Consider the following 27737-nt stretch of genomic DNA (forward strand, 5'->3'; position numbering starts at 1 on the left):
AGTGCTGTGTGCACAGGCTAATGTGCTAAGCAAATACTTTCTGAATTTGGCTTAGCCTGACTAATTTTTGTATTTTTAGTAGAGATAGGTTTCACTATGTTGGCCAGGTTCGTTTCGAGCTCTTGGCCTCAAGTGAGCCACCTGTCTTAGCCTCCCAAAGTGCTTGGGGTACAGGCTTGAGCTACTGCACCCAGCCTGTTTTTGTGTTTTGGGAAGACCACTCTAGAAACAATGTAGACTCAAGGATAGCTCAAAGGGGAACAAGAGTGAAGACAGCAAAGGACAGAAGACCATTCAGAAGTCCAAGTTATAGGTAGCATTTATGCTTATTATCAGTGCTCTCATCTCTGGACTTTTTTGAGTGTAATAAAAGAGAGAGGGTTCCATTTGTGGGAACATAATTTCGATGGCATACTTGTGGTGTTTTCTGTTGCTCCACTCAAACTATGCACGTATCAAGCGCTTTGTATAATAATAAAAAAATTGGTCATGGCTGTTTTGACCAATTAGTAAAGTTGGCTTTGGTAAACAGAGAGCAGACATGGAATGAACGATGCCAAGCCTGATAAGGAGAGGCTCCATGGTGCTATTGCAATCTTTTCTTAACTGGTTTCCCTGCTTTCACCTTTGTACATAATGCTCCCCTACGCTGGATTGGGCTGATCTTAACCCAGCAGCTTCAGGGATCCTGTTAAATCTCAAACAGAAGTCAAGCTAACGTCATTGATTGAAACCCCTCAGGTGCTTTCCTTCTCCAGTTAGTTGAATAGCTAAGCCTTGACAATCCTCCCTAAAGCCATACATCCTGCTTCCCTTACCCCATTGCCTTCTCTTTCTTCCTCCTCACTCACTCCTCCACAGCCACACTAGCCACACTGTAAAATGGGCTAATACCTATTCATCATATATTATCAGTAGCAGGTACAATTTATTCATTGAATAAATGTTTGTTTTATAGATATGCTGTAAGCCTACAAATTCAATCTATTGTATTTAATGATACTGGCCATTGGATTGATAATCTCTTCACTATCAATAGTCAATTGAGTCAAAAAATGTCTTTATCCTAGTGTAGACTATACTATTATGTAGAATTTCCAGCTGTACAAGTGTCTTTGGAGTGCTTGTATAACCTAGGCAACTCAAGTAGAACCTATCACTTCCTTTACATAATCCTTCAAGGAATTTGTATCTCAGTGTTACATCAAATCCTGAAATGATTAAAATACTAAATTGAAAGTCATGTCTGAATCAGTGACCTACCCATAAGCTTAACAATAGCTAATTTACAGTGAATGTTTACCATGGCTAGGCACTATTATTAACACTTTACATGAGTTAATCATTTAATAAATATAGTCTGGACATCATAAGTGACCAATAAAAATAATAGTTGGTTTGGTAAGGAAGGGTCAGATCATTAGAGAAAATTGAAAACTGGGCAGAGAAACAGATGTGGGGAGACAGGGAACCAAGTGTAATTCTTCAGAGGGAGAAATGACACTGAAAGCACCTAGGGTGTTTTGGCGTCAAGGACTTAATAACTTGTGATTTAAGGGCACATACTCTGCTTTTAGAATATTTGAGTATGTGCTTTATATTTCTCCTAGATTTGAAGCTCTTTGAAGTCTAGCCTGTGTCTTTATCAAGTGCCTTGCACTTTGCCGACAGTAAGTAAATATCTGTTGTGAGTGCTCGGTCGAAGCTGTGTTGGAGGGAACCTGCTCTGCAGTTATTGGGGGCTAGAACCAGCTCATCTAGGGGCTGTTGTAAATGAGAAAAGACAAAGTCTGGTGGAAGGGATTATATAGGCACATGAGGAAAAGTAATAATGAAACCACAGATTTTCATATTAGGCTACTTTTTTTTTTTCTTTTTTGTGAGACAGATTCTCACTCTGTCCCCCAGGCTATAGTGCAGTGGCACAGTCTCGACTCACTGCACCCTCTGCCTCTAGGGTTCAAACAATTCTCATGCCTCAACCTCCCCAGTTGCTGGGATTACAGGTGTGTGCCACCATGCCCAGCTAATTTTTGTTGTTGTAGTATTTTTAGTAGAGACAGGATTTCACCATGTTGGCCAGGCTGGTCTCAAACTCCTGACCTCAGGTGATCCACCAGCCTCAGCCTCCCAAAGTGCTGGGACTACAGGCATGAGTCACCTTCCCTGGCCATGTTAGAGTATGTTTTTTAAGAGAAGTCACAGATTTTCATAATTACTTGTTCCCTTATCAACAGTGTCTGTGATTTTTTTCCAATGTATAGTTACATTTTTTCTAGCTTTGTGAACTATGGGTAGTCTTTACCTTATATTTCTAATCTCCTAATTAAAGATTATATTTATGGCAATCACTGCCTTAATAAATGTGATTGGAAAATTTACGTATAATCAACATACACACTGTTCATGTACATAAATGTGTGTGGTGTGAGGCTGGGGATGCCTGAAGCTGGGTGAGTGATGTAGCTTCAGGCCTTCTCTGTTCCATTGAATTCAGCATCTCCGAGCATTCTCTATCAGTTCATTGTTGACATTTGATGACTGACTAGTAGTTATCATAGACATTAAACCAACAATTATTCATTTAGTTTTTGATAAAACTTGTTACTATGCTGGCTGCATCACACTTTGGATATTTAGGCCATAAGAGAAATGGTGAATGTGTGCTTAGGCAAGCGGTTGTCTGAGACCGTCTTCCCCTTGGGGTTGTGGGGGAAGGAATTGTTGGCCAAGTCTCCTAGCCAGTGCTTCCCCTACCAATACCGTCACTTGCTGGGCTCATTTCTAGTGTTTGGATGCATGCTTGGGTGTGCGCTTCACATGCTGGGCACATCATGGGTTCTTGTATTTGGAGAGTCTTCTGAGTAAGTCACAATAAGTCACACTGAGCAACTTAATGTGCACAACTGCACAACCCAGTGTACACAACTGCATACAAACTACATATGCACAACTGCAAACGATGACTCAGTATGCACAACTGCATATACTTGATATAAAGCAACCTTCTGAGTAAGTCACACTGAGGAGTGACCCTTTCCCAGAGTCAATGTGAAAATAGCTTGAATTGTGAGGTTACTGGGAGCAACCTGGCCCACTAGGCTTTTCCTAGAGCAGGTGCTCATCAGGGTTGGTGGAAGGAAGAGGGACTCGACTCTACTCTCCCATTTTCATGCTCTCTTATTTTTCAAAAAGACTGTATTGGGAGTGGTAATGTATGGAAGAAGGTGGCAATAAACTGGAGGGAAAAGGAGGGCATAAGCCACAGGGAAAGAAGAGGTTATGGCTCCCATACTGATCCGGTTCCACACAGGCCTCTCCCTGCCCGCGACTGCCCCACTTTGCTAAGACTTTTTGGATGCTGTTCCCTAAGTAATTGTGGTTTGTGGGAGCTTGGTCAAATTTCTGAATATGCTGCTTGCATTGATAATTGTACACTTGTAGTATTGTAGGTTTATTTGTTTTTATGTCTTTAAGACCACTTAATAAGTTTTTGTACATTATTGAAAAAGGTATAGAACAAGGATAAAGGCTCATCTATTCACCGGTTAAAATAATTTTATGGTACAAGTAAATTGTCAGCTTTGGACGGAAAACTCACAAGTATTAATAAGAGCCACAGGCAGTTGAGATTTCCTTAAACAGTATCACTTGAGTTTTGTGTTTTCCATAAACTTGAATAGAGAACATGAGAATAAGCATATTTTATTGTCGGTACAGTTCCCTTGCCCCTGTTCCCTAAGCTTCTCTTTCACCTTGTAACTAGAAACGCCTCAGCTAAAGTAGAAACTTGGTGTCTGGTGTTTCTGGATTGCCTTCTGAGATAAACCAGCATTCCTACCCGAACACAGGTGGGTACTGCTTTAGTCTTGATTGGCTGGGGATTCTTTTACAAAGCAGACACCAGGCAATTTGTGAATTTACCTTGTGGGTGGTTGTGGCTGTGCCTGGTTTGGTTGCTGTGATCATCTTTCCCTGTAGTTATTTATTTACATGATTTTTTTCACCAGCAGAAAGTACATAGAATGCTTTGACTTCCTGGAAAAAGAACTTTCATTTCTACCTTGAAGTCATTTCATTGCTGGGTTCTTCAACACACTCTATTCCCATTATAAAAAGATGTTTTAAATATTTTTTCTTTGCTAGCTTCCCAAGTCCAGTTCTTTGTCCTTAAGTATGCATGCCTGAGAATTGTCGGGTCATGAGGATATTAGCTCTGTTCCATTTGCAAGCCACTTTTGAGCCATCATGTCTCATTTGTGTGCTACTGATGCTTTATGAAGCTGGCGAGGTTGGGGCTTCTCTCCTTAGACATTCCTCTGGGTCAGCAGACCTTGGTTATATCCCCACTCTGGAGAACGTGTTGGTTTATTCAGCAGATCTGTGTTCTTATGTCACTGTAGCCAGGGGAAGGTTATGCCACTGATTTTAGAAATCTTGAAGGTTATGTTTCAACTCCAACTAATTAAGGTTTGGACAAAAATCCAATTAGTAAATTATTGTCTAGTTTCTGAGAAAGTCGAGCTTGTTTTCTCTAAAATAAGTGTTTGTTTCAAGTGAGGGAAAGAATCTTCTACAGGAACTATGACATGAATGTTTTGGAGTTTTCTGCACCTGAAAAGTTTAATTATAGTTTATTTTTTAAGTCAGAGAGTTTAAAAAGTTTTGTTTGTATCCAAAGTAATAAATACACTTTACATTGGTTCCCAGGCCACACATGGCATCTGTGCACAGCATGCATACATGGAATAGCTTTGTGAAGTGATTTACCTTTACTGCATGTCTACATATGATATTCTGTTTTCTCTGTTTATTCTATTCTGTGTTATCAAACAGAAAATGTCAGCCCTGACTTACTACTTGATTTTATGACCCTCAAAAATGGTGCTTTCAGTAGTCTTCACTTCTTTCAGTAGGGTGTTATTATAAATGTGTATCATGTAGCTTTTTTTCTCAATATGTAGAAGTTACAATCTATGGTGGAATTTCTGTGGATAGTCCACTGTTGTCTTGGTGTTGGAGAAAGGCTGGCATACCAGGAGTACTTTGAGAAACAGTGCAGAGTAGTGGTGCCTCTCAGAAAACCGCCTAGTCCAAAACGCAGCTTGTGACTCAGAGCCACCTACGCATGCATCCACCATAGGAAGTCCTTTTCTGAGTTCCCATCTGCACCCCTAGTCCAGGACCCTGTTGGTGTATAAGGCTTGAAAATTGGCAGCAGAACCAAGTGATTTCCAATGGGAGCCTGGCTGCCTGCTGCACGGCAGTGTGGAAGTGCCTGCTAATGCACTCAGGCTGATTCCCCGCACCTGCTGACTGGCCCTAGGGAAAGCCCATGAATAGCAATGTCTGGCCAGTTTCTGCCCTAGTCCTGTAGATTTCTCTGTCATTATGCTTACCAGCCTGCTGTCCTTCCCCTGTAGGGGAGAATTAGTTGTGAAGTTTAGTCCAAAACTTCAACTTCAAATTGTTGGACTCTAGCCTGTATGTGTCAGAGATCCTACGTCTGAACCGGAAAACAAAAGCAGTTTTTTGGTGGTTTTTTTTTTCTTTCTTTTTTTTTGTTATTGTTTGTTTGTTTTTAAGAGATAGAGTCTCCCTCTGTCGTTCAGGCTGGCGTGCAGTGGTGCAATCATAGGTCACTATAACTTTGAATTCTTGAGCTTGAAGAATTCTCCTGCCTCAGCCTCCCAAGTAGCTGGGACTACAGGGGCTTGCCACCATGCCTGGCTAATTTATCTTATTTTGTGTTTTGTGGAGAAGGGGTCTTGCTATGTTGCCCAGGCTGGTCTTCACTCTTAGCCTCAAGTGATACACCCACCTTGGCCTCCCAAAGTGCTGGGAATATAGGCGTGAGCCACTGCCTGGCCTCAGTGTTTTCTTTCAAACAGTTATTGTAAAAAGCTGGTAATTGGTTAGAGATACTTTTCTAAATTGTGATCATATGGATTAGATGTTAACTTTTATAAAATATTAGAGGAGCATGCCTTTTACTTATTTGTAGTTCCATATAAGTTGCCTCACTCATCTTTCAGAATTCTAAAATAATTGAAAATATTTTTAATAAACGTCTTTCTAAAGTATAGTCTACATCCAGAGCCTATTAACAGGTCGTGGCTTTGCAGTATCATGCATGGCCTTTTTTCATGATGAGGGTAGTCCTGTGGGAATGTCAGGACAATTGGCATTGCCCCTTTTTGTTGTGAACAAGCAGTCCCTGCAAGATTAAGTGACTTGCCCAAAGCCATGGAGATAATTGGTATAGACCGGATTTGAATCCACTTCTCATGACTTAGTCCCACACTCTTTCCATGCCCCTGCAACAACTCTGCTCAAAAAGTACAATTTAACCTCGTTGTAATGCCTAAGTATCATTGTGACTAGTCATTGGACCTTGTAATAATCTGATGATGCCCTGGTGGCCCCTGAATGTTGTAGGGATCTTTGCTTTGGCATGAAATGGATCTCCGCACTGTTCTTTAACTTCTAGTGACTGTTTTGTATTTCACTTTTGCTGCAAAGCTTTCTCTTTCTACAGTGTACTTGTACCTGCCTCCTGTAGTCTCCACGACTTTTTGGCTTGGTGTTGCTCATGTGTTACCTTGTGTGAGGGGTCTGGGTAAACCAGTGTATGTGTTGCCACAGTATTGACTGGAAGGTGCATGAGATCCTGAGCCACAATCCTGTAAGCAGTGCTGCCTGGCTGGAGGCTGTTTTGATCTCTTCTTTTTTGCCATATTTTGAGTGGCTGAATTTGTCAGAAAAGTGATCTGCAGATAAGTAGATGTTGCTTTAATATGTAATTATATTTTTTACATGTTTATCTTCTGTGTGCTTTTCTTTTTGGTAGTGGAATGAAGTATGTGTTTGTGTTTAATGTTATGGACTTGTGACTGTATTTGGGCATCCCAGTGTTTTCTGTAAATGTTACATTCTAAACACTTCTGAAAATCACTCTGAGTTTTCAAGGAGGATTACTATCTACTGCTTTGTTTAACTTACTAAGCAAGTATAGCTTTTAAACCTCGATTTCACCATTAACCACTTTCTCTAACAACATGTTGATCGTTACTCTCTTTTCTCCATCTGATATTTAGACACCAAATCTATTTACTCATTTCTCATATAGTTGAAATTGTGTCCCCCAGATTTCTATTTCATATTTTTGTTCATATCCTCTACATTTAAAAAGTCAAGAAATAGTGAAGGTAAGACATATTTCAATTATTTTAAACCATTTCTAGTCTACTAAACAATTTTGGCCAAATACTTTAAATGATATTTGAGCCTCATTAATATGAATGGAAATTACATAAAACGTGGCTGAAAAAGCTGATCTGACCCTCTAGTTTTCAATGAATTTGTTAATGAACGACTAATATCCCAGTACAGAGAATTCACATGACATTTTAATAGTTTGTGTTGAAATGCTATAATCCCCATTTTGCATCCTAGATGCACAGTGGTTGCCCAATGAGTACTTTGATTTGCACATAGGAGATCTACAAAAATGTTTAAATGCAATTTAAATTAATTGAAAATAGAGATTACAGAAAATTCTGTGACTCAAGAAACGAGGCTCAGAGAAAAGAAAAATAGTTTCAAAAAGCATTGTTCTCCAAACATTGAAGAATTGACAGTAGAGTCTCACTCCTGATAAGGAAAGCTTTTGGTACCTTATATAGTTACTCTGTTTTGGTTGTAAAATGTCAGAGATAGTGACAGTTTTAAAGATGTCTTTCTTTTCTGATAAAATGAAAACTCAAAGAATTCTGTTTTGTATTTACCTAATGAGAAAAATCAATTTCAGTAATTATTTAGAGAGTGCTCTTATTGAAGAAATGACCACACGTTTTCTTCTCTCGGTGCCATTTGAAGCGTTTTAGTAAATGTTTGTACACAGTCTCTAAATTGGACATGTGAAGGGATCTAAATAGAGTTAGCTTAACAAGGCTAACTAACATGTCCGGGCTGGAAGGAACCTCTGAGATACCCTGTCTGATCGCTACTTTGGCAGCTACGAAAGGAGGATGCAGAGAAGTGAGTTAGCTTGCCCAAGACCTGTACCCAACAGGGCCCAGTGAGGCTGTGTCCTTACATTCCTTTGTCCCCTCTTAAGGTATTGAGAGTGCGTTCCTTTCTATTAGTTTCTTTAATTTTGACATTCCTGACTGCCCTGTGAGGGTCGAGTGACAAATTCCTTTTTTGACCTTACAGAGCAGGTTTTGGAAGCTTTTTATTCACTCTGTATTAAACAGAAAGTTTTCTAAGCAGATGTGCAGAAGACAAGCAACTTACCATAACAAAGGCAAAAGGGGAAGAACCTCAGTCCTGAAAACAGGCTCTCTGGTGTCACTTTTATTCCACTCAAGGACAGAATTCGTTCAGTTTTCAAAGAATGAAGAAGGAAAAAGAAAAACCAAAAAACCAACCCGAGGGCACAAGGCTGCAGCCTATCTTTTTTATGAAGCGTAGCCCCTAGAGACGGTTGAGTTAATAGAGCTGTCAGAAGCACACCTGCCTCAAAAGCGATCGATGCGCATTTTAAAACTTTAAGCTTAGCATTCTATTTTTGACTTTTAGCTTTTTCCCTCTTGAGTGGCTGTTGACTTATAGTTAATAGCTGAATTTACAAAGATATATTAAATAAAAATAGAACACAAAGTAAATCTCAGCCATTACCATTGACAGAATGGTAAGTTACTTCTGCTAGAACTTTACTGACATTAAGGTAGAGAGAGAGAGAGGTAAAAAATAAAATGAAAAAGGAAAAGGCTGAGATCATGTTCGGCGTGATCAAGAGGAGGATCAGAAGAGCTGTTTTCGTGGCTGGGCTGTGCTCTGTGGATCTTGTAACACTGTGATTATCATGCACTGTGGCAAGACTCCACCCCTGAAGATGGTCTGCCAATTTGAAGAATCATTTTCTTGCTTATTTTTAAACTCTTAAATACAAGGAAAAAGACTGAAGGAGCCTGAATGCTGTGGTTTCCTCAAACCATTAATGTTGTAAGTCCTATGGGTCCTGAAGTAACTGAGGATCCCTCAAGTTTCAAACTGCTTCCCTACTCAGAAGGCTTGGCAGTGGAAAGGGAAATGATCAGTTTCTTCCCCGAAATGTTGTCACTGATGTTAAAAGGGGCCAGAAGTTGGGGAATGTGGTGAATTTCAGAAGTAAACTACCTTTTGATAGAAATTCCATAGTTCTTTATAGAGCTTTGAGTTTTTCAAATACTTAGTTGATTTCAAAACACAATATTTTAAACAAGCAAGTCTTAAAGAAATTAAATATTAGAATAACGTATTCAATTATCTATGCAGAAATTACCAGAAGCCTAGACATTTAACCTGGTATACCTTGCTCTTTATATCTTAGCATGTCTTCTGGAATTTTATCTTTTTGCTTGATAATTAGAAGTAATTGTAGTCCAGTTACTCTCTGGTTATGTTTTATTAACACATACATTGCAGCAGAACTGTGGTCCGCCTAGTTGGTTGCTACATAAACTTGAAGAATTCTTGATTTTGTGGGTAGAAGAGTTGCACCTGTTTCTGTAGTTGAAGGTTGGCTATGGTTTTTACTTCCTCAGATTATTCAAATGCTTAGGAGAAAACGACACAAATGATTTTTTTGGTAAGTGGAGGGTCCCGCTGATCTGTATATATTGGGAGTCAGTTTATCAAGGAGCACGTTGAAGAAATACACAACACGAAAGGACCTACTGTTATATCTTTCCTACGAGGTTATTTTTATGTGCTTTAACCTAGACCTTCTGAGATAGAACATGTATATGTTAGGCATAGATGTGATGGCAAAGAGAAAAAGATTTAGACTCTAGCGGTTTTGCTTTTCTCTCCTATCATACAGTTCCTTATAAGTTTACTAAGAAAGGGAATTTGGGGTCATCATTTTGACATATTTTGGTATCCTCCCTCCATCTGGATATACTGGCATTAATTCTCTTGTAAGAGATACTTCCAGAAAATATTTTTCTTCCTTTTTCACTTCCATCACCCTTCAAATATTTAATTCAGGCAGAATGAGAGTAGGAAAAACTGCTTTCTGAATTTGCTGTGGTGAAGTTGCCTGGAGAGAGAGTGATGTCTGTGTTTGTAAATGAGACTTTTTCAGATGATTAATCCTTTAAGGAAATGATGGTATTATAAAGATTATACCATAAAGTTTAACTATTAATGATCAGTGACTTTCATTTAATAATGAGTTTTAATACAGTTTTATGTAGGGAAAACAATGTCTGTTTAATTTTAAAGAATGTATTAATTATGACTTTTCATAGGAATCAATATGCTGGTGGTTATGTATCTTATCTAGATTTTATATACTTTTCACTATTTGCTTTTTGATGAAATAGCAAAGTAGTAATAATTCTGGCTTTACACATCTGTGTAACAAACATGGATCACCTATCATGTTCCAGCACCCCGAAAAGTACCCGAAGTTAAGTGTGAATGAGCAAGTCCCTGCTTTAAGGAACGCTCATGTTGTGTGGGCAGAATTGTAATGCCATGCCAGCCACGGGAATAAAGTGCCATGGGACACAGTGCAAGCTTGAGATTGATCCAGCTGCTGGAGAGGGGCATTGTTAGAGGAGGCTTTAGAGAAGTAAAAAGCAGAGTGTGGGGGTGAGGGCTGCATTCCAGACACAGGGGGCAATAGACTGATCCAAGACAACAGAGGTACAAGACCCTAGGGAATAGGACACAGAGCCTACTGTGGGGGTCACTTAATGGGATACATCCAGAATAGTTTGGAAAAAATACTGAGTACAAGTCCAGATGGGCCTTTATTGCTATATGAAGAGTTTGGGATTTAACCTTATCTTGTGTTTTTTACAGAAGTAGAAATATGATTTTTTTTCCCTCTGGAAGGAAAAGATGGTGCAATTGGAGTTCTTTTGGAAAGATGTAATAGGTGTGAAGGTGGATTAAAAGGTCAGATTTCCAAAGAAAAAAAAATCAACTACAGAGATACCAAGGAGTACTATGTCTTAAAGAAACATCTCTGCCATAGGCACTGTGCTTTGAATCGACATCAGGGCTGGATAAATGGCAGAAGGTTCCATAGTAAAGACTCCTTTCTGCACTGCTGCTCTTGAGGTGTCCCTGTGCTTCTCAGGAAATGAGTGGAGTTACAGACTGGAGCCCAGTGGACAGCGGTGGGAGTCAAGGCAGCTTGCCACAGCTAAGGGCAATTGAAAGAGGCTGGAAGGTTATCTAAGCTAAGAGCCCAGGTCAACTTGGAAACTCATCATTACCTTCCCTTGGAAGATGAAACCAGTAGGACCTACAGGTTCTTTAGAAAAAAAATAAAAGAGAGAGAAAAAAAAATCTAACCGTTTGGGTGGTACTGAGAGCTAGCTAGCGTGCCATGAGTGAAGATTCGAATTTCATGAAAAGGAGCCAGATGAGTTGGCTACTTTCTTGACTGTGATGTCAAGAGATCTATGCTTGCCTATGAAGGAAAAAAAAGTTGAAATAACCTCAAGAACTGGCTCAGGAGGGTATATTTTTAAAGGGAAAATTAGAGCAGAGCTCCCATGATTCAAGGCAGAAATACAGTGATGTGAATATGTCTACCCAAGTCCAGAGGCCATTGAAGAGTCTCCATGAAGCGTTTGTGTAGTTGCCTTACTGCTCCATGGCTAATTTGAATCCAGCACAAAATACCCCAGGATTCAGCTATTTCCTAAGAGAAAAGAAAATGCAAAGAGGATGAAGGTTGCCCTTGGGACCCAGTAGGTCAGGCCTGGATCTGGAGTGGAGAAAACTCAAACAGAATACAGGCTCAGATAATGTTGAGAAGAGGTAGTGTCCAGAATGAAAACCTGGGTTCCATATTCCCCTGCCTACAGAGTTGGACGGACTGGGGGCACTAACATGGGGACTGGTTTCAAATTAGTTTCCCTGGTTAGCCAGGAGAAAGTGAAATTAGCCGGTTTAAAGTTATAATGCTGTAATTTTTTTCTTCTTTCTCTTGTGCCTGAGGTAGTAATAAATATATAGATAAACTCAGATTAAGTCTCTTGTCTGAGAGATTCAGAATATTGGTGAAACGAAGTATTCTAGAATAGTAGAGGAGTGGGGAGTGATGAAAACTTGGGTAAAATGGTGTTAGTTGCAGTCATAGGTGTCACCAGAGTGGATTCATTCTTTTCTAGGGAATTGGCTTAATCTGGTCATTCTCATTTTAAAAGTATCAGAGGGTTTTAGCGTCTCCAGTCTCTTGCATCCAGGGAGAAATGGAAAGCACTGTGATGGGAAATATGTCTACAGGCTCCTCTGACTTCACAACCTTCTCATGCTTTAAAAGCATGTCTAGAGATACAGCTATGAAAATAAGCATTGCCTGTTTGAATACAGTAGCCCCACCTTATCCTTGGGGGATACATCCCAAGACCACCCAGTGGACGCCTGAAACCACAGATAGTACCAAACCCTATATACGCTATATTTTTCTTATACATACATACCTAGGATAAAGTTTAATTTATGAATTTGGCACAGTAAAAGATTAACAATATAACTATAATAAAATCGAACAATTATAACAATATGCTGTAATGTAACTAATATAAATGTGGTCTCTTTCTCTGTCTTAATCTCTCTCTCTCTTTTAATATTTTTGGCTCTAAGTTGACTTGGGGTAACTAAAAGTACCGAAAGCAAAGCCTCGGATAAGGGAGGACTACTGTACTTTGCAGTCAACGTGAAGCAGACCTGTGAATGGGTATGGAGAAGGATTTTTCCATCTTTATCTGGCCTTTTTGTCAAGAGTAAGAGTCAGGATGCATAGGGAGAAGATATGGCTTGCCTCTTTTTCTTGTGTAATTTTGCTTTGTGTTTTGCCAGGAATGAAGTCCAATTTTGAGCTGATCTAGATGCACTAATTCTGTGATAGGCAAACGAATTTCTAATTTATCCTCATACCCACTATTTTATGGAAATCAAAATTAAGCTTGAAGCACGCAAGTGAAATCATGCTGGAGTGGTTTGGAAGACATAATTATCTAAATATTTTTGGCTGCATATGTGGCTACCACTCCCTCTTGTAGAGATAATAAGGTTAAACTTTAACATGATGCTGGATGTTGTAATCCTACAAGGGAGAGAAATGGTTGCCGCCCTAAGGTCATGGTTGGCAAAGGCAAGACCTTTGTGCTGTCCAGAGGGCCACAATCCTGTGAGCGTGCATCATCTTGGACCTAATCCCTTTCACAAAAGCTTCCTAGGTATTTACTTTTCAATCTCAGTAGCAATGATCAATGGTGGCAGACAATCATAATTTTAATGGATAGAATTATCCATTATGTTTTTCCTAGTTTGAATGGTACGCCTTTTCATGTTTTCTTCTTAAACATACAGCTGTAAACACAAGGGATTTTATTTTTTGATTTTTTAATTTGGAGACACGGCCTCACTCTGTCACCCAGGCTGGAGTACAGTGGTGCAATCCCGGCTCCCTGCAACCTCTGCCTCCTGGGTTCAAGCAATTCTCCTGTCTCAGCCTCCTGAGTAGCTGGGATTACAGGCGGGCGACACCACCCCTGGCTAATTTTGTATTTTAGTAGACACGGGGTTTCACCATGTTGGCCAGGTTAGTCTTTACCTCCTGACCTTGGGTGATCTGCCCACCTCAGCTTCCCAAAGTGCTGGGATTACAGGTGTGAGCCACCATGCTCGGCCTACAAAGATTTTTTAAATATGATAATCTTATATTTGACATTAAGAAAAACTCCTTTCATTGTCATTGCTTGAGATTAATGCTGTGAAGTTTTCAGATAGTGTTACCTATAATTTCAGTAATTTAATAGAAGTTCGTATTTGGTATTTGTGCTGTTTAGAAGTGCTATAACATTTTGCGACTGTAAGTACAAGGGTATGAAAAAAATAGATTTTAAGCCTATATAAACATAAATTGAAGATAATTAAAAAAAAAATAAATCATGCCATCTCATGTAATTATTACCTTGCTAAATGTATAAGTTTCCTAGGGTCACTGTAACAAATTACCCCACGTGTGGTAGCTTAAAATAACAAGCTTATTCTCTGCCTGTTCAGGAGACCCAAGTTCTGAAATCAAGGTGCTGGCAGAGCCTTGCTTCCTCCAGAGGCTCTCAGGGAGAATCCTATCCTGCCTCTTCCAGCATCCGCAGGTGTCAGGTGTTCCTTATCTGTGACAGCACCCCCCCAGTCTCTGCCTCCATCGTTTATGACCTTCACTGTGGCCCTGTATATCCTTTTATCCCTTATTAGGACACTCTTAGTGCATTTAGGGCCCACCCTAATGCAGTATCATCTCATCTTGATTCTTACTTTCCTTAACTTATAAAGATCTTATTTCCAAATAAGGCCATACTCTGAGGGTAGACATGAATTTGGGGTGGACACTATTCAACCCACTGCATTAAATTATATATATGCTTTAACCGTAGAAGGATAGCTTAATTAGATGGCAGTAGGCAAGAACTGCCATTGATCATTATTAATTTTGTGTATTCTTCTGTCATGTGACTTACATTGAATTATAGTTATTTATTCCTCTTGTCTCTTGCACTAAACCACAAGAAGGCAAAGATTATTTTCCTGTGCCCTGACATAATGTACCTAAAAGTATCTGTGTGTATTCATACCAAAAAAAAATTAATGAGGTAAGATGGAACCTTGGAGTTAGTTTAGTCCCCTTGTTCTGTTGAATGCTCACATTTACAGGCCATGAACTGCTATAGAGGCTAACTATTGAGGCATCCAATCTTTTGGCTTCCCTGGGCCACAATGGAAGAAGAAGAATTATCTAAATACACCAACACTAACAATAGCTGATGTACTTTAAAAAATTACAAAAAAAACCTCTCATAATATTTTAAGAAAGTTTACGAATTCAAAGCTGTCCTGGGCTGCATGTGGGCCGCAGATTGGACGAGCTTGAACGAGATAGTGACATAGATATGACTGGAATGAGATTCTCTTTACGTTCAATCCTCTGTTCTCTCCAGCATATAAAGAAAGTCGTCTCTATTAAAAAAGACTTAAACTGTGAGAATTCAGAGTGCTGTTAAATATGCATAATCCCCCCCAGACCCTGTGTACTAGCCTGTGTTCAAAAGTCTTAAGTCTCCAAGGTAGGAGTTCCCCCCTCTCTTGAAAAGTTGAATGTAACCCATGAGAATATTTTCAGGAATACCGCTGCAATTCATAAATTACATGGGAGAGACTACTCGGAACAGGAGAGGACAATCTCGACTCAGATCAGCCATGGAGACAGTCCCATGGTGAGATGGAAGAGGCTAGTCAGCTGGTCTGATTTTGATGTTGTTTGTTACTCTGCACTTATTGGTAGGATATTTTGATTTTGATCTTGTTTGTTAGATGAATGAACCACCTCGTGGTTTACCAAATGAAATGAGCTATGAGGTTCCTGCCCATTCTGTTCTGAGAGATAATATCACTGTTCATCATTCCCCATGCAGTTTTTTTTTTAAATCCTAACTAGCTTCTGGCCAGAGACCTCTTATATATTCTTGTGATGACAGAAACTAATACAATGACTTCCTTATGGAAGATGACATATTTATTTCCCAGGTGCTGTTGTTGATTCAGGGTGACAGGGAGCAGAAACCCAACCGGGATATGCTGAAGCATTTATTGAAAACCAAGAACACAGAGCATCCGTACTGTGTGGCAGTGAACACCCCAGGACACAGACAGATAGATAGATTGGTTCTGTGAGTCAGTTTCCTGCATCCTGTGGAGTCAAAAGGAAGACCTGCAAACAGCAACGGGTCCTGTGAACAATGGCCACTTCCTGAGCTGGGAGACTCTAACATCTCTGTGTGAAGGACCACGGGGCCACTTAGGGTTCAGACGGTACTTTTCAAGTGGGGTGCTCCTGAAGCAGTATTTGTGGACTGTGTCTCTTCAGATCTGTCATAAGATTCCTTCTAACACTTCCACCTGTGTTTGAGAATTTGCAGTCAAGTAGTCTTGAACATGCCAGAGTGAATTTAGCTTTCCAGTAGAGGGGAAGAAATGTAATGATCTGAGTATGGCCACAGCAGAGTTAGAAATTCGCATACTCTAATGCTGTCTTTGTTTCCTCATCTGAAAATGTGACAATGCCATAGAAGTGTAACATGCTTCACATTTTTATCCTAATACTCAAGTAGTTTTCTTGTTTGTGTTTTTTGTTTTGAGATAGGGTCTCACTCTGTTGCACAGGCTGGAGTGCAGTGGCATGATGATTGCCCAATGCAGTCTTGACTTCTTGGTCTCAAGCAATCCTCCCATTTCAGCCTCCCAAGTAGCTGGGACCGCAGGCTCATGCCCAGCTAATTTTTTTTTTTTTTTTTTTAAAATAGAGATGGAGTCTCACTGTGTTGTCCAGAGTGGTCTCAAACTCCTGGGCTCAAGTGATCATCCTGCCTTGATCTCCCAAAGTGCTGGGATTATAGGTGTGAGCCAGCATGCCTGTCCCGTTTTTAAATAGTAGTATGTAGTAGTAATGATAGCATTTACTTAGTGCTTATGGTTTGTCTGAGACTATTAAGAGCATTTCACATATATTCACTCATTTACATAGACACAGACAACTGAGTGCAAAGTCCTATTACAATGTACAGTGTATCAGTATATGGTTTGTTCTATATCAGAAAAAAAGGGGAGCATGGGAACAGAAAAGGAATAATGAAGTCAATGAATAGTAAATGATAATTAATAGCAAAAGGTTAAACTGAATCGAGTGACTTCTTTTTTGTGCCATTGGTCACATGAAGAGCTGCATCCACAGTGGAAAATGCTGAGAGAGAAGCACAAACAAATGGGCTCACCCTTGGGCTGGACTGTATGAGTGGTGACTGCTAACCCCTGGCTCCCCTCCCCTTCCAAGATGATCGTGGGCTGATTCCATGGTGTGAAATATCCTAGGAGAGATAGGGAGGTGTCAGCAGCACAGCCCAGCAGGCTGGGGATTGGGCAGTGGCTTCCTGGAGTAACAGGCGCTGGCTGGCCGCCCTGCTTTCTGGCAGTGAGCGCTGGGGAGGTGGGCTGGGAGGCAGCTGTGCCTAGCACTGCAGGCTTCATCAGACCACAGAGCGCAGCCCCTCCATGGAACTGCTGCAGAATGTTCTGCCTGAAAGGTGAGGGGGCTTCCGGCCCATTTGGGTGGCAGAGTTCTACTTGGGGAAGATTGTCATTTAACATCAGAGTCAAAATCACAGAGCTAGTTTCAGTAAAAATCAAAGCTTGAGAGAGTTTTGTAAGTATGAAAGTGAAAAAGTCATTGTTCTTTTTTGTTGCAAACAGGAAGAAAGACCTCCTGCTGGGGAGATGGAATTCTTTTCTAGAAAGGATATTTCTGTGTTTAAATATGTTTTATATGTGTTTCATTATAGACAAAAGTAGCTAAAGGTTTAAAAGAAGGTTTTTAAAATCAGCTTAATAAATATAGGAATAGTTTACAGTGATGTATGAGTCCGTTTGAGAAGTTTTCATGTAAGGAGTTGTTCATGTAAAGGGTTAGAATGAGTAGAAAAGGATAAAGGATTCTATTGCTTTAAGCTTCACTGTGTGAACTTAGGAATGAAATTCATTTTACTATGGAGCATACTTCCAGGCCAGGCACCGTGGCTCATGCCTGTAATCCCAGCACTTTGGGAGGCCAAGGCAGGTGAATCACCTGAGGTCAGGAGTTCAAGACCAGCCTGGTCAACATGGTGAAACACTTGTCTCTACTAAAAATACAAAAAATTAGCCAGGTGTGGTGGTGGGTGTCTGTAATCCCAGCTACTTTGGAGGCTGAGGCAGGAGAATTGCTTGTACCCAGGAGGAGGAGGTTGCAGCAGGGCGAGATCGTGCCACTGCACTCCAGCCTGGGCAACAAGAGTGAAACTCCATCTTAAAAAAAAAAAAAAAAGAATAAAGAACATACTTCTTGTTCTGGCCCCATATGGATTTATAGTACTTCCTAAGTACTATAAGATGGTGATTATATGAGTATATGTTGTCATTCCGTGATTAGTCAAGAAGTATTTTCTCTCTTTAGGCATTTATTTTTTCCTTCAACTCTATTTTTCTTCTGACTCTTGTCATAATGTAATTAATGTAGGCTTGCGAGAGTGTGTTTGTCTGTGCAATTGTTGAAATGGTCAGGAGTACAGGGGAGATGAATTTCCTTGGAACTGGAGTAGGCTATTCTGTTCATATTTTTCAGTGTATGTCATTCTGTTGATGGGAAATCCTTAACGTCTTTTCAGTTTTTGGAAATAAAGTAGTCCTGGCTTACTTGCTTTATGGATTGCTCCTTTGTCCTCAAAGTCTGTTTGTGAGGTATAGATGTGGCTTTTGTAGTCCCAGCCTTTGCAGTCTTAACCTTAATTTGACACCTTAAAACCCACCAGTCTTTAATATTGAATTTGGAGTTTGGGATATTTCTTTATATAGTAGATGCAAGTTTGGTGAAATTGAGGGGGTAAGAACAAAAAGGAACATCACATTTTTCTCTCCTCACACATTCAATTAATTCTTACTACAGACAGTATCTAGTTGCCATGGACTTCCCAGGAGTCATGGGCTGATGTGAATTTGAGTATTTCTGAAAAATAGTTTTAGATGAAAGGCATTTTGAGCTCTCATGACACTGTTTCTTTAAAAAATTGTTCTCAAAAAGTTTAGGTATGAAGAGTCAGTGGTATTATTGGATGAATGTACATTCTACCTAGTGTCATTTCCACAGTGCAGCTGAAATCATTATGATCCAATGATAGTTTAAGGTTTACAGTTTTTAATTGAATATGGGTGTGGAATTGTTACTGTGTGGGACATCTGCAGCTTCAAGTTCTTTTTCTCCACCCATTCCCATAACAGCCATTCCATTTTATTAAAGAATCTCTCACTTTCATGGACTCTTAGTTTCTGTGGTAACTCAGAAAACTTAAAAAACTCAAACGTATGGCATGTGATGACAACTGAGTGCTTTTATGCTGAAGTGTGTGTTCTAATCAGGAATCCACAGTCACGCATTTAAATCCTCCTCTCTGATCTCCCAGCAGCTGGGACAAACACTTGACGTTCTGCTCTCTTCCTGTGACTTATAGCTTCTTGATTTACAATAATGATTTTTAGGTTGTCCTTTACCCTCCGTATTGAGGCAAACCCATGATAAAGTAAGGGTGAGTGAGATTAAGCAGAGGAATAGTAAGAGCTACATGTTGATGCTTTGTGTTCTTACTTTGGAAAAGTGGCTTTCATTCATTGGTCTGTGGCTAGCCAAGGTTCTAGGGGCTATTGCTTATGTGGTTGTGATTAGCATTGATTTTAAAGGAAACACGATTGCTCTTCCTTTAGTTTAAATCATGTTTCTGTGTGTTTCTTGTAATTGCTGAAAGAAAAGATTTAAATCAGATCGCTTCCCACGTTGATGCAGGATTTCCTTTTCTCTACTTAGACTGTTTCTTTTCTGAAGCCAGGTCTACTCAGCTTTTGGTCAAGTTGGCCTTCCTTGAAGAAGGATGCCATCTTTCTCATTACTGTCACTATGGTAAGTCATATAGTTGCCGTCACTCTTTGCTGGTGAAGTATCTCACATACATCAGTTCCTCTCAACTGCATTTTGTATGTGCAACAGTTGAGCACTGAGTCTTTGGGAAGATTTCTGTAAAGTTCAGCTGAGGTCTCTGTGCCTAACAAAGGCATAATAGGTTCCTTCACTGTGTTACAAGTGATCCATTATGGTCTGGGAAGTGAATTCTGGATAATCAAATAATATGATTAATAGCAAATAATGTGATTAATAGCAAACTACTTTGTGTACCTTTCACAGGTTATTCTAAGAAGCAGAATAGGCCAGGTGCCATGTCTCATGCCTATAATCCCAGTGCTTTAGAAGGCTGAGGAGGGAGGATCACTTGAGGCTGTGAGTTCGAGACCAGCCTGGGTAACATAGGGAGACCCTGTCTCCACAAAAAAAATTTAAAAATTAGCCGGATGGTGGTGATGTGGAACTGTAGTCCCAAGCTGCTGGGGAGACTGAGGCAGGAGGATTGCTTGAGGGGAGTTTGAGGCTGCAGCGAGTTATGATTATGCTGCTGCACTCTAGCCTGGGCAATAGGGTGAGACCCTGTCTTGAAAAAAAATTTTTTTAAATAAATAGAAATTAGAATAAAATGTTTTACTACTAAAGCTACGTGGAACATAATTATACTTCTCTGAAATGGTTCTGAATGCAAATTCCTGAATTATAGTACATCAGCTTTAACTTTATAAATACTAGTTATCTTTGTAATGCTTCTCTAACCTCGGTGAAGACTTTTTAAAAGAAATTTCCAAACCATTACGGACTGATATTTTGTAAAACAAAATCATGTGCTTATGTGATATCACCACATTGTCAAACAGCTATAAAAATTCTTAAACATTTAATCTCATTTCCTGTACTAATCTTATTGTGGACTGGCAGCAAAGTATTGTCCTACTGGCACTGGTGAGTAGACAGATCTGCATTAGTTTCCCAGAGCTGTCATAACGAATTACTACAAAGTGAGTAGCTTACTCAGAAATGTATTGTCTCACAGTTCTAGAGGCTAGAAGTTTGAAATCAAGAAGTTAGCAGGGCCGTGCTCTCTCTGAAGGCTCCAGGAAAGACTCCTCCTTGCCTCTTTCAGTTCCTGATGGCTCCAGGCATTTCTTGGCTTGTGGAAACATCACTTCAGTTTCTGCCTCTCTTTCCACAGCCTTCTTTCCTGCGTGCGTCTTTGTGTGTCTGTGTCAGATGTTTTTCTTATAAGGACACCACTCTTTGGACTTAGGGCCCACCTTTAATGCAGTATATAACTTCACCTTAACTAATTACATCTGCAAAGACCCTATCTCCAATTAAGGACATATTCCAGGGTTGTGAGGGACATGATTTTGGGAGGACGCTATTCAACCCAATCTATTGGACCTTGCGTAAAATCACATAGTTTGAGGGCAGCTGCGTGGGAGGTGTGTTTAATGCAGAACTATAAGAATGACATCCAATATGGCTGCTTTGAGAACGCCTTTGATACCATGGCAATGCAAATTTAAGACGAGTTTGTGTGTGTAGGTAGAAGAGTTGAAAATGTACATGCCCATTATGACCAGTCATGCAAAAGAAAATGTTGCCTTTTTATTTCCTTTAATCGATTCAGCTTCTTTTATGAACTCATCCTGCTGAGAAGGGGAAAAACGAAAAACAAAACCGAACTTAGTTCACTGCAGTCAACTCAGTGTGAGCCAGAAATTTAAATGGTTGCATTAGATAGCTCAGTCTGTTGGATGACTCAGTCTTTCAACATTCTCCTGCTTATCCTCCTCTTCAAAGGGGATTCTGTTGGTAAGTCTCCCTTATTAGTATAACAGAAGTGAACCATGCTAAAATATGTACTTTCAAAAATCATTGGTTTGATTATTACACAACGTTGAAATTTTTAAGGCAGACTCTCTGCTGTTGTGTTTTTTAAATGTGGTAATATTTTTTTAATGATGTTGCTTTTATTTTTATTTTTTGAGACACAGTCTCGCTCTTTTGCCCAGACTGGAGTGCAGCGGTATGATCGCAGCTCACTGTAACTCCCGCCTCCTGGGTTCAAGTGATTCTCCTGCCTGAGCCTCCCGAGTAGCTGGGACTTATAGGCACGCCCCACCTCACCTGGCTAATTTTTGAATTTTTAGTAGAGATGAGGTTTCACCATGTTGGCCAGGCTGATCTCGGACTCCTGACCTCAGGTGATTTGCCTTGCCTCAGCCTCCCAAAGTTCTGGGATTACAGGCATGAGCCACCATGGCTGGCCTGATGTTGCTTTTAATATGGACAGGATGCATACATATATCCTTCTGTGCTCCAAGAATAATTTCACTATGTTTTATGAGCATGATAGACCTCAAGTTCCTGAATTGAATAATGGATTTTACCTAATTTTGCATTCTCTCTAGGGACTTTAAACCTGGCTTGTGTTGGACCAGTTTCCTTTCTCAGCCTTTATGTGTTTTCCAAGAGATAGAAATCTAGTTTCATGGAGTGGAAAAGTGGCGAATTCTGTGGAGTTGGGTGTGTCCCAGCTGCCTGCATGCCCTGAACGATAGAGTCCTGTCTATATTTTTTTCTTCTTCATAAGTTACTGATTTAGGAAGGCCTTTAGGTTGTCTAATAATAGCAAAGAGTTATGTTGGAGATTACAGCTATGAACAATCTCAGGCATGTGCTTCTGCTCCCGCAAGGGCAGTTCACATTAGAAACTAACTCTATCCTTCCTCATTGTGCACCCTGGAAGAGATCACAGGCCTCTTTCCAGTTGTCTCGTGTATGTTGTGTATGTAAAAGAATTCCTTAGATTCTTTTCTTGGCAGCATTTAGAAAATAATGATAGGAATCAGAAACAGATTTGTTATTTCTGTGCTGAAACAAGTGCATTTTTCAAGTGAGCTAGCAAGCAACCATTTGCTCTGGAAGGTCCGTAGCCCCATCTAAAATCTGGTAATAGGCTGTCAGATAATCAGTGAGCAAAGTTTGTGCTAGTAGATCGTGAGCACCATTTTGAAAGACTTTTAAAAGTCACAATGCAAAGCAACCCTGTGAATATTGCATCTGTGTGACTCTGGACATTTTACTATCATACCTTTAGTTGTTGAGTTTTATATAAATTATCAGTGGCTTTTAGAAACATTGTTCTACAATTCTTCCTTGTTCTTTCCTCCTCCTTTCATTTAAAATTGCTTATAATTGTTAGTGAGTAATCTACAGCTATCATGGGGAATTCCCATTTGCTCAATCTGCAATTTAAAGTAGCACTTTTAATAAACACAGTGGTAACAACATGCATTTTTCAAACTGGTGGGGAAAGCCCTTGGAATTTAATAAACGAAACAAAGCTGGTTAGCCCTTTGTTTCTTTTGTCTTTCCTTTGAAAACGTTATCATGCTTTTTAGTTCTCTTCTTTTCCTTCCATGAATTGTCAAAATCTGGTTTTTAAATATGTTGCAGTAGAAGCCAGATTACCATGTTAAGTAGGTTATGGAGTCCTATAAATTGAGATGCTACCCTTATGGACTGAAAGAGCAATTGACAGAGTTTTGCTGCCTAAATCAAGAACTTGGGGTCTGCTTGTTTCTGGAGCACGCTCTGTGCAGGGATTCATGCTCGGGGTTTGGTGGAACTGAATCAAATGACTTGAATTACTGAAAGCATTGGCAGTGATTTCAGGTAAACTTTCCATTTTAATATCTCCTGTTCCATTTCTACCTATTGTTTCTTTTATTTGCTGATTTTCATGTCTGTCTTTTTTAGGCCCGCTAGCTCCTTAACTGTCCTCCTCTGTGATGGCTCATTGGGAAAGCAGTATTACACCTAAGCCATATCGAACTCCTTCTAGTTACAAAGATGTGATCAGTAGTCTGCACATGTGTTGGTAAAGGTGATAGTTAGTAGGCATGGCAGATAGATCCGTGTGATAAAGGCAGTTTACCTCTCAGGACATCATGTCATCACCGTTAACCAGGTACAAAGGGGTATGTGTTTTTCTGTGCTGAACATTAGAAGAAAATATTGCTGAAAACAACGTGAGGGTCTTTAAGCAATTAATAGATTTTACATGAGTAAACAGTTAGGCAGGATATAGTATTGGGGATGCGGGGTGGAAGATGGTTAGTCTTAAATTGGAAACATAAATTGTTTATAAAATCATATGTAGTAGGCCAGGCACGGTGGCTCATGTCTGTAACCCCAGCACTTTGGAAGGCCTAGGTGGGTGGATCACCTGAGGTCAGGAGTTCAAAACCAGCCTGGCCAACATGGTGAAACTCTGTTTCTACTAAAAATGCAAAAAAAAAAAAAAAAAAAAAAGCTGGGCATGGTGGCGGGTGCCTGTAATCCCAGCTACTCAGGAGGCTGAGGCAGGAGAGTCTCTGGAACCTGGGAGGTGGAGGTTGCAGTGAGCTGAGATTTGCCATGGCACCGCAGCCTGGGTGACAGAGCAAAACTCTGTCTGAAAAAAAAAAAAAAATTGTATGTAGCAATTGCATTTAAAATTAAGAGATCTTAATTTGACAGTCAACAGAATGACAAACTATTTGGTTTAATGTCAGCAGCGTTCATCTTCTATCTGGTGATTAAGTGACATTTATCAGTCCTTGTTTACTTAGATTAGGTTTAGAACTTTTTTTGTTGTTGTTACTGTCAAAATGTGGTTAATCCTGAGAGCCATTGAGACAAAAGGCCAGACTGACTTAACTGTGGGTTTAACTTGGGGGAGGAGTGCATGATGAGAGAAATGTGAGTGCTCATAGCCACTTTTTCTTTGGAATGTCTTCTTGTAACATAAAAATATAAATAGCATAAAGTGAACTATTTAGGAGCCACAAGTTGCAGCATACTTTAAGTGCATTTATATATACACAGGATCGTTTTCAAAAGGTCAGATGATAACATATGTTTGTACTTGTGAAACTTGCAAGACAGCATTTGAGAGCAAAAGAGAAAATCTCTGCTTCGCTGACCACAAGAGACCATCTATGTTCTTCATCATTTTGTTTCACTGAGTGAGCTATGCGAGGTTCATTGTTGCTGGAACTTTCAGAATAAAAATTGGGACAGATGCCTCTACCCACTCGAGGGCGTGAGCATTGGGAGCAGGGTCAGGGGAGGATGAACAGTGACTTGATGAGTGGTCTCTTAGGAAAGGGAAGGGAAAGGGGCCCACAGGAGCCTGGCCAACGAGCCTGGCAGATGCCCAGACGATGCTTGACTTGGTAAAAGATCACGTGGGGAAACTGGGTTGTACCAGACATTGAGAATAGCAACTTTTCTGTTTCCAAACAGAGCAAATGAAAAAGGGGCCTCAGAAAATGCCTTGGTGTTAGCTACATAGGATGGCATGGCAAAAGAAAATGAAGTAAATGAACACACCTTGCCCCCAGCGGTGGCACTCCATTTCTCCTTCCTTAGCCATCTCCTGCAAATTTGCACTTTGGCTTTATCTAGACCCTTTCCTAATTTTAAGAGGACACAGGAAGCCCTAGTCTCTTCTTTTTTCTTGGAAAAGTTTTGCTGTAACAAAATACCCAGTATTTTATGCAAAAGAGGCCAGTATTGTCCCAAGGTGGCTCACTTATATGTCAAAGGGTATCCAGGATTTGTTGATATTTTGAAGTACCTCTGAAGTTCATCAACTCTGACCAAAATATTTTGATAGAATTTGGGGTGTGTTATTTCACTGCGTGTTGATGAACATTTACCATGCGGTCACCGTTCGTACACCCAGAAAACTCCTCCCCTCTGATGCACTGGACATCTCACCAACCTGAGTCTCTGCAGCCTCAAGACCTCTGGCTGTTTTCCTGCCCACAGTAAAGGTACTGCTGCTTTGCCAGCTTTTGGGGGCTCCTCTTTCTCGAAGATTGACTTTGGGTACAAAGCAAAGCCAGAAACTTTTTACAGGGTTTCCTTGCTAATCATGACCCAACTAACAAAAATAATTAATACAGGTTTATAAAGAATATTCAAGAAATCCCAGCTCTAGCCATTAATCATATCAGCTTACTCCTTGAGCAAAGATTTCCTTAACACTGAGAATGGATTCTGCCTAATAAAATATTGAGGATTAAGTAATAACTTACATAAGATGCTGGTATTTTCTCTGTAATATATAGTGATGTTATTTAAATTTGACCATCTAAGGGCCTAATTTGGGCTTGTGAAAGTAAAGACCGATTTGTCCCCCAATTTGCAAATATGGTATTTCTACATAGTGAGAAAGGCAGATGTATTTCTCAGTTTTCATCACAGCATATTTACACCAACTTTTAAAAAGTTTTCTGGACCTACACAGTTGTCTAAATACATCCAGATGAATAAAACAGTATTACAAGTCACATATATTGGCAAAGGAGTGTGGTAGCAACACAAATATTTTGAAAGCTGTGTAAGCCAGTGAGAGTATCCTGATACTGCTCCAACAGCTCCAGCGGAAGTGTTCGCTGCCCCAGCAATTGAGACAAAACCTTTCCTTTTTGGAAATGTTTCCCGGCAGAACAAATATTTGATACAAATTTAAAACAAGATTTGAACTGCTCAAGATGGTGCCTTTCATAAAATTATTTTATTTTTACAAACTCTCTCCACATCAGGATGAGAGAAATCTTTGGATGGGTGGTTTTATTCTTATATAGGTGGAAATCTCCTTATTTTAGGTTGACGGCTCTACTGAGGAATTGGGAATGAGCTCCCCTTAATCGTGGGTTATTTCTTTTCTCGTTGTATTTCTTCTTTTGTCAGTAATTGGCAACCTATTTTTCATCTCAGAGAGAATAGGCCAGGGAGTGTAAGAGTTGTCCAACTGAATGATCAGGCAGTAAATTTTGATGGAAGTTTAAAATAAGTAGCATACTCAGAAGATGACATATGTCGGGAGTGGGGGGAAAGGGGAGGGAGACCATTAGGACAAATACCTAATGCATGCAGAGCTTAAAACCTAGATGACAGGTTGATGGGTACAGCAAACCACCATGGCACGTGTATACCTATGTAACAGACCTGCACGTTCTGCACATGTATCCCAGAACTTAGAGCGGAAGAAAAAAAAAAAAAAAAAATGACATATGTTCATGTCTCCAAAAAATGTGGAGTCTATAAACACTGAAAAGATTGAATGCAGATGAGTAAATTTGTGATGTCTGTAAGCATGATTTAAATATAAAACATTAGTTTGATGTTTGCCATGGCCTTTAGGTTTGGGTTTACAGGGCTGCTCCTATAGAGACAGCTGATAGAGATGGCAGCTTTTCTGTGTCCAGTGAGAACTTCTAATGCTAAAACAGCCAGTGTCATTTCTGCTTACCACAGAAAGTCAGTGTTGGTTGGTATGGCAAATATCATAAATCCTTACTTATATGGGGTTATTTGACTTAGGATAACACACTTTTGGCTGAAAATGAGTTTGTCTTAGTTGCTCCCCAATCCGCACTCACCTTCGTGAAATCATAGAATGGATCCATTGTTGGTGTGTTATCTGCAAAAGATAAAGTGTCTATGAGCTGGGGGATAACTGGAGATTCCTTTAACACATGCCATGCCACAGGTTTCTCCCAGACTGCTGTTTTGGACTATGTTTGACTACATTTCCTTTACTCTAATTTTCCTTCGTCCTCTGTTTAATTTTGGAAAGCGACCTTCAGCCTCTGTGTGTGAATAGCTACCCTCCTTTGTCTCTTGCTTGACGTTGGCCCCCAGCTCAGTGTGATGTCTAAAATTAGATGGGTCTGTCTGGATGCCCTGTAGGGAAGTGAGAGAACAGGCTCTCTCTGCCAGAGTAGATCCTCACTGCACAATGAAAATTCTCACTTAGATAATTCTCTGATCAATATCATGAGTCTTTTGCAGTTTTACAGTAAGGCAATCTGGTATTTGGTGTATGTTGGTAAGTCCCACGTTTTAATCTCTAGCCTAGACCCCTCCCCTGAACTGCAGATGTGAATATCCAGTTTCCACATTTTCACCTGAATGTCTAATTGACCTCATGAATATATCAAAACTCCTGTCCCTCACCACTATCTAGTCCACCGCAGACTTCCCCATTTCATGGCAAATCTATCCTTCTAGTTGCTTAGGCCAAAAACCTTGAAGTATTTATGACTTCCTTTTTTGGGAACGTGGTGTTGGGGAGGGGAGACAAGGTCTTGTTCTGTTGCCCAGTCTGGCATGCAGTAGC

General features: G+C 40.0%; 1 protein-coding gene across 5 annotated transcripts in view; it reads left to right on the plus strand.

Annotated features, from left to right (window-relative positions):
* Window positions 1-27737, plus strand: part of NHSL1 (NHS like 1) — a 264623-nt gene that overhangs the window by 128282 nt on the left and 108604 nt on the right. Inside the window, exon 1 of one of the 5 annotated variants that reach the window (XM_032274641.1) lies at window positions 16433-17153. The exons of the other annotated variants lie outside the window; for them this stretch is intronic. Within the exon in view, the coding sequence (XP_032130532.1) occupies window positions 17138-17153 (16 nt within the window). The 5' untranslated portion in view covers window positions 16433-17137. Of the gene's footprint in view, window positions 1-16432; window positions 17154-27737 lie in introns of those variants that run through there. 5 annotated transcript variants of the gene reach the window in all.

Source organism: Sapajus apella, unplaced genomic scaffold, assembly GCF_009761245.1.
Source record: "Sapajus apella isolate SASKATOON/1434 unplaced genomic scaffold, GSC_monkey_1.0 scaffold6, whole genome shotgun sequence".
Taxonomy (NCBI): Eukaryota; Metazoa; Chordata; class Mammalia; order Primates; family Cebidae; genus Sapajus; species Sapajus apella.